The sequence below is a fragment of the Carcharodon carcharias genome, chromosome 10, assembly GCF_017639515.1.
Source record: "Carcharodon carcharias isolate sCarCar2 chromosome 10, sCarCar2.pri, whole genome shotgun sequence".
In the NCBI taxonomy this organism is placed as follows: Eukaryota; Metazoa; Chordata; class Chondrichthyes; order Lamniformes; family Lamnidae; genus Carcharodon; species Carcharodon carcharias.
The window spans coordinates 22,708,937-22,716,933 of NC_054476.1; the positions used below are offsets into that span (position 1 = coordinate 22,708,937).

Sequence of the window (7,997 nt, forward strand, 5' to 3'; positions counted from 1 at the left end):
GTGTTTTAAAGGAGGATTGAGTAGAGAGGTGGAGAGGTTTAAGGAGATAATTCCAGTGGTTAGGGCCTAGGTGGCTAAAGATAAGGTTGTCAATGGTGGAATAATTAAAATGGGGGATGCTCAAAAGTCTGGAATTAGAAGAGTGCAGATATCTCAGAGGGTTGTGGGTCTGGAGGCAATTACAGAAATAGGAAAGGAAAAAGCAAAGATGAGAATTTTAAAACAGAGGCATTGCTTAACTGGGAGCCAAGATAGTGAGCACAGGAGTGGTGGGTAGACAGAATTAGGATGCAGCAGCAAGTTTTGGGATGACCAGTTTACTGAGGGTAGAATGTGGGAGGTTGGAATAGTCTAGTCAAGAGGTAATAAAGGCATGGATGAGAGTTTCCATAGTAGATGAGCTGAGGCAAGGGCAAAGTCGGGCGACATTACAGAGGTCTTAGTGATAGCACAGGTATGTGGTCATAAACTCAAATCAGGATTAAATATAAATAAAATATTTATTAATCTTCAAACATTGTTTATTAACCAGAGTTTTATGAAAATGCAAGGTCTATGATTAAATCTTGAACATTCCACCTCCAAAGAGAAAACAGAGCTAATTTATTGTCAAAGGTTATGATGACATGCACACATATGCCTGACAGATCAATTGATTGTAAAGTTGTTTATCTGGCTGTAATTTTATACTTGTCCACTCGGTGTCTCTGCAAAATATTAAAATACAATTCTACAGAATTTTTAAAAAATCATTCGCAGGATTTGAGCATCGCTGATTTTTTTTTGCCCACCCCTAATTGCATGTAAGGAGGCAGTGCTGATGCCTTCTTGACATGCAAGGCCATTTCAGGGGACAATTTAGAATCAATCACATTGCTGGGTGTCTGGAGGACAGTTTAACATTTCATTCAAAAGGTGGCACCTCCAACAGTGCAGCATGCCTTTGGCATTGCATTGGAGTCTCAGCTCACGTCTCTGGATTGGCATGGAGCTAAGGTTCATGCCATTTAGTAGCTGTGGGTTTGTTGAGAGATATCTGGAATCTTGCTAAACATATACGATCAATAACCAATATTTTAACCAGTTAACAACGCTTGATTACATTGTTTATTGTGGCTGCAAAATCATTCAAGACCTCATGATCAAAGTGTTAAGTTTTTAAACTGTGATAATTTTTTATTGAATTGAAATCTTATGTTTCAATTGTCTGCCTCTGATCAATCAAAAACTAACATATGATGCCTGATTATTGTAAACGTTGAAAATGTTTATAAGTGTTTAGGAGAAGGTAAAGGTTAGTGGGGTAGATTTTCTGCCTTGTGCCCAAAATTGCATTCTTTTTGAAAAGTGTTTCTCTCTCTTGAGTTTCTGTTCCAACACATTTGCATATAGCCAAATATCAGGGTTCCAGCAAATCGACAGGATAGAGCAGCATTAACAGGTATGATCAACAGGTGATTTTGGGTAGAAAGCCGATCAGGCCTCACGTAGCTGGCGTGTGGAGGGAATGGTGTGTGTGTGGGGGGTGGGGGGGGAGATCAGATAAAAGCCAGTCTGCAAACTTGGAATCCAGAGTGAAGATCAAGAGAAAAATATAAGAGGATGTATCTAGGCTGTCTGGAAAATAACAACATGTGGCCTGACTTTCTGACAGGCTGTTTTAATGCATGGCAGTAGTGAGTGATTTTAATCAGAACATTGTGCTATCTGAATTTTGCATTAATCTGACTGATTTTAACCAATTTTAATTAATTAGAACTTTAATGATTGAAACGAGTAATAAATTTGATTTAAAAACTGGGTTCAAATTGGTTAATTTAAATAAATTTTAATGAATAATAACGCAGTTTTAAGAGCAGTGTTTGCAATCTAAGCAGTGTGTAAATTGATGTTGAAAACAGCATTCATCCCATTGATTGATGCAGATTAATTCTGAACAATGTGCTAAGCAGTTTGAATATGTAGTGTAATTGTTCCCTAACTGCAGATGACTAAATCAAAGAACGTGTGCGATTTTCTCAAAACTATAAATTGAAGCTCGTCAGGTGTGCCTGTTTCCAATGTCCAGGGTGCAGCCAACATGGAGGTGCGCCTCGAAGGAAGTGTCGGAGACACTAAGCAGGTCGATACGAATCCCTGTATGGAAGATCAGTGCTGAAGAAACTAACCTGGCAAGGCTGGGGAAAGTGAGAAATTTATCAGGTGCAAGCAAAGTTACAGGGTCAGCAATTTGTTGAAGATGACCAAAAGCTCCTTTCTCTTGTATCTGCTGCAGCAGTATCTCACCATTTGGCTTTGCATGCTAACAATACGCATGATGTCTGCTGGAGTGCAAAGAACCCGTGGGGGCATCCCATGCCTTGATTTCCCCCTTTAACCCAAATGAAAAGAAAGCAATGTAGCTGCTAGGGAGAAGAGCTGGCATAGCGGGGGCCAAGAAAAGCGAGGAGTTCAACACAGCGAGTACCACACCACATGATGTCATCCACACCTTTCCCCTTCCTCCCTCACGATATAAAAATCCCCACTGCAGCCAAGTGAAGACTGAAGGTGGTATGGCTGGAGGAGTCTGACAGGGATGCCTCAGAGGAGGAACTGAAGGAGGGCAAAGAGTGTCCAGGGAAGTGAAACAGAACAGCTCCAGCAGTGCATGGAGGGAGGGGGCCCTAGATTCAGAGGGTAGCTTGCGCCCAGACCTTACACGAAGCCAGAATTTTTCAAACTCCTAGCTGGGTGTAAACCCTCAATCCTACCCTCAGGCCACTCCCGAGGAGATACAAAATTAAACAACCCTCCTCAGCCTGGCACAAGTATATAACTGGATTACTCTCTCAACATGGTTATGTTCCACTGGGATATGCTGATTATTTCAGTGCAATTTACCCAAAATCAGCACAACCATTGCAAAAGATTGTGGAATTTCAAGCAAAAGTTACATCTAGCACAATTCGAGTTCCTGCAATCTTTTTTACCAATTTCAAAAAACTATGCTGTAACTCAGTGTCACCCGTGATTCAAGTTCACCATCAGAGTTTGTGCTAATTGTATCCATTTAATTGTAACTTTTTTGGCATATGGCACCCTTGGTCATGTGACTTTAGCCTTCTTGCAATGACCAGTTTTAGTGAGGTGCAGGCCTGGAGATGCTCAATTTTTAAAAATTGAGCTATAGGAAACAATTTAAAAAGTAATATTTCCATTACAACCTCCATTATATTGCCAGTTTCCACTTTTTATTATTTTTGGATTATGACATGTCTGATGGCTGCTTGGTGATAAAGTGTACCCTCTCTGCACCACCACCGCAAACCCCCGCCCCCCCACCCCACCCCACCCACTGCCCCTACCAACCCCACCACTTCCATACATCGCAGACAGAGATGAGATATAACAAGTCCCACGTCTCCCCCAGGCAGTTTGTGGATGAATATACTGATCGCGCATCCAGTATGGAAGAATTTACAAACTTGTGCGAGATGCGGCTGAACAAGGCACCATAACTCAGACAAGGTGACCTGCGTTAGCCGGTGCAGGAAAAATAGAGGGTAGGAAGGAGGAAAGGAGTCAAGAGTTTGAAAAATACAGCACGCTGATTTGAAAAAGAGTCACTACAACCCACAAAGTTCAAAGGAAAAGCGAAAGAAAAAATCTGATGTGATGGGTAATTCAAAAAACATTAGCATTGATTTTTAATCTTGATTTATTAAATGAACTAATTTCAATGAGATTTTAATTCAATACAAATGATTACAGTCTTAAAACTGTCACAACCATTTTGATCATGAAATTCTGAACATTTTTACAACTACAATAAATAATTTAGCTTTGTTATCAACCAGTAAAAATGTTACTTATCCACCATATGTGATCAGCAAGATTCCATGTTGCTCCAAAACAAAACACAACTATTATATGTTATCAGCCTTAGTTCAAATCCCACTCTAGAGATTTGAGCATATAATCCAGGTTAATGGTCCAATGCAGCACTGAGGGAGTGCTGTACAGGCAGAGATGGTGTCTTCCAGTCAAAATATTAAATCGAGACCAAGCCTGCCCTCTCAGGTGGATGTAAAAAAGATCCCACAGCACTATTTTGAAGAAAAGCAGGAGAGTTGTCCGATATTTATCCCTCAACCAACACCAATTAAATCATCTCCTTGACTCATTGCTAGTATTGAGAACTAGTTGCGCTGTCATTTTCTGAAATAATTAAAAATATACAAGCAACTTAAGGAGAAAGTTCAGTATAACTGTTCCTGAGAGAAATGAATCCAAACTGATAAAAGCTGGAAGTTCATTAAATTTCAAGTTCCCGGCAGGAAACTAAACTCCCATTGTTTTGCTGTAGTCAGTTCAGGTCACATTAGATCTGATTTTTTCCAAAAGAAATTAAAGGACAGTCAACTTGGAATTAATTTTCCCTTTTAGCAGCAATTGCATCACTTTCCAACATCAGGTTATAACCTGTAGTTATGAAGTATCTGCTCTTTCTGAGAGAATTTCACTTTATCCAGTCCCTTCCTCCACATTTGCTTGTAGAGATAACTTCAGGCAGAGAGAGCTGGGCTTAGTTCAGTCAAAATGTCACACCGTCAACAGTATTACGATGGTCAGTCATAATGATCTGCTTTAGAAGGAGATCCCTGCTGTTCTTGCATTTTGAAAAGCAGGCTGGACATTCAGTAGAGAGCAAATCTGAAACAAAAGAATAAAACAAAGCTTCTTAATACAGGACTTTGCTGTACCACTCTCACTGAGTGTATAGAGGGTGTTGTTTGTGTAGTTAAGCAGTCTATTATCTTTTCAAAAAGGCCAGTCATCTAAATGTAGGATATGAACAATTTAAACACCAAAATCTCTGATATATTTACTCAGGTGGAAATTCTGACCGATAAGCAGCAACATAATATATGATTTTAGTTTCAACTCTGAAGATGATCCTGCTTGTAAACTAGAAAAATGGTTAATACTGCAGAGTATTAAACACTTTTGTTCAATTATTTAATAAATAATTCCAAGTTCTCCCAAGGTATCAGTATTGTGACACTGTACAGGCATCACAGGCTGAATGGCATCCTGTGCCTATCATTCTACGGTAAGGTAATAGTTCCATGATACTAAATGCTTTCGGTTCTCTGTTTTTTCTCAACATATTTAAAACATTTAACACAGTTATGACACTAACACAAGTTCTCCCAAAGGTTTGATGAGGAAATAGATTGTACAATATAACGAGCATGCAAACAGCGCAAGTTTCGGGGGCAATGCCTGGCTGTGGCCACTAACAAGGAGCTGCAGAGGAAGAAAAAAAGGGTCAATGTTGTTACTCCTGGCCAATATTCAACAACTTCTGCTACAAATATTGTTATGTCTGGATATTAAGCAACAACAGGATGGAGCTCAGTTGCGATAATATCTCCCTGTCCAATGAAAGAGACCACCTGCACTCACTTTCATACAACAATGCAAATTATGCAACAGTAAGCAAAATACTTCACCGGTCACACAAGGTCAAAAGTGTGCATGTCCAAACCTCTCACTGTTTCTGAAAATCACTATATTGAGTGTAATCTAGTAACCTCACAAACCTGTTTAAATTTGGCTCGCATCTTCTCCAGGTCCTCCTGTAACTTGTCATAGGTAGGGTCTTCATATGGGAACCTGTGAACCATCTCCAGCAATGCATTTAGGGCTTTCAGCCTTTTACTGCAATAAATACAAAAAGGCAAAGCATGGTCTTTTAAAAAGGACAGCAAAACCCAAGAACGTGGAATTTAGAGTTAAAAAAAGTTTCTTGCTGTGCAATGAATTTAATTTCCAACATCACAGGAAGATCTGAAGAACTTAGTTTAGAGTGCATTTACACCACAAACTGTTGGGCTGTTTCACGCTAACACTGCAGTTATAGTGTAAATGCAGTCGAAACAGGGCCTGATTGAAGGACAGAGTTGTACTTCAGAGTTCTGGCTTTAGCACAACACAAGTTTAACATTAATGCAAAACCAAAACCCTCTGGACCATCATTAGGTGGGCAATTGGAATTGTTCCTCTCACGGGATCATTAACCATCAACACGAGCAATTCTGAAGTTCAGCATCACTTGACATTCATTCGTATACCTGCTTTTGGCATCTTGGTTTTTCTGAAGAAGACACTTCCAGGTAAATGCAAAACCTTTGTAAAAAGAAACCTGTGAAAAAAAATGATCTGAAGTAAAAGATGAAACTCCTCAAAAGAAGGATATGCATTTATATAGTATCTTCCATGATGTCAGGACACCTCAAAGCTCTTCACAGCCAATGAGGTACTAAATGTAGCCACTGTTGTAATATATGAAGCATGGCAACCAATTTGTGCATAGCAAGCCCCCAAAACCAGCAAGATGATGACCAGATAACCTGTTTGAAGAAAAGTGGACCCCATATCAGGCAATACACACTGTTCTGAACATAAGATTATTATACTGAACTATAATTATTATAGGTTTCCACTGGACTAATATATTCTTAAAATTATTTGGAATTGATCTTCATTGATAAGTGTTAACTTCAGACTATAATTTAGTTATTAGGTTACAACACTGAAACAATTTCTTCGTAACTAATAAAAATGAAGCACCCCACAGCCACCAACTCCGTCCCTCTACCTGGCAACTGTCTGAGGCTGAACCACACTGTTCACAAGCTTGGTGGCATATGTAACCCGGCGCTGAGCCTCCGAACAGCTATCCACCTCATCTCTTAAGACTGCCCATTTCCACCTTCATAACACTGTCCAACTCTGCCCTGCCTCAGGTCATCTGCTGCTGAAACCCTCATTCATGCCTTTGCTACGACTATTCGAAGGCACTCCTGGCTAGCCTTCTATCTTCTACCCTCCATAAACTTGAGGTCAGCCAAAACTCTGCTGCCCATTTACTAACACGTACAAAGTCCCTTTTACCCATCGCCCCTGTTCTTGTTGACTCCCAATTTTAAAATTCTCATCCTTGTTTTCATATCCCTCCAGGATCTTTTGCATCCCCTTCTCACCACCCCATCTTTGTAATCTCTTCCAGACCCATAACCCTCCAAGATATCTATGTTTCCACCAATTCTGGCCCCTTGAGCATCCACTATTTTAATCACCCTACCACTACAGCTATGCCTTCAGCTGCTTAAGGCCCTAAGCTCTGGAATTCCCTCTCTAAACCTCTCTTTCGTCCTTTAAATGGCTGCTTGAAACGTACCTCTTTGACCAAGCTTTTTGTCATCTGCCCTAATATCTCCTAATGTGGATCAGTGTCAAATAATACTCTTGTAAAGTGCCTTCAGACTTACCACGTTAAAGGTGCTATATAAATACAAGTTGTTGTTTTGACAGCAGATCTTCCAACTTCAACCAGCAATTTATACTTGAACAATTCTGCCTAGCAGCATTCCAGCTGATCACAATATGAAATTTAGATTTGTATTACACGAGATAACGCTACAACAAGCAATCTTCTAAAAACAAGACTACATTTTTGGCTACACTTGGGAATTAGTTATTTAAATCTTTCAGATTGCCGATATTGCTGAGAAACAACCAATGTCACAGGCCATAACAAGGCTTTTTAAGGAACATAATCAGTGACCTAAAGTTCTCAGTCCAAAAACTTTCTACAATGGGAATAATCGAAGCCAAGTTTTGGATATTTCACAAAGATGTTCGAAGCAACGAAAATGTTGATCACCTACACCAAATATGTTAAACAGAACCTTCCTGTCCTCAGTTATATCACTGAGCCTCATCCCTGCATCCCCCAACAGAACACCACGCATGTAGTTTCCAAAAACAGCAGTATTGTTCACTTAGATAGGCACTAGAAAGGACTATAATAGTATCTGGCCTTTCACTCTCCCAGTTACTTTGGATTGAAACCATTAGAACAGACATTCTTTTAAATCTGAATGTCATTCTGTGCAAAGAAAACAATTCACAACTGATCACTGCTAACAATTGTGACATGCTGTCAA

At 39.8% G+C, this 7,997-nt stretch overlaps 1 protein-coding gene across 1 annotated transcript in view; it reads right to left on the reverse strand.

Annotated features, from left to right (window-relative positions):
* Positions 1-3,682: 3,682 nt before the first annotated feature.
* lto1 (LTO1 maturation factor of ABCE1) overlaps positions 3,683-7,997 on the reverse strand; it is a 104,382-nt gene continuing 100,067 nt past the window's right edge. Inside the window, exons 3-5 of the mRNA XM_041197755.1 lie at positions 6,120-6,190; positions 5,589-5,706; positions 3,683-4,695 (exon numbers count right to left, since the gene is read on the reverse strand). Coding sequence (XP_041053689.1) covers positions 4,630-4,695; positions 5,589-5,706; positions 6,120-6,190 — 255 coding nt within the window. The 3' untranslated portion in view covers positions 3,683-4,629. The remainder of the gene's footprint in view (positions 4,696-5,588; positions 5,707-6,119; positions 6,191-7,997) is intronic.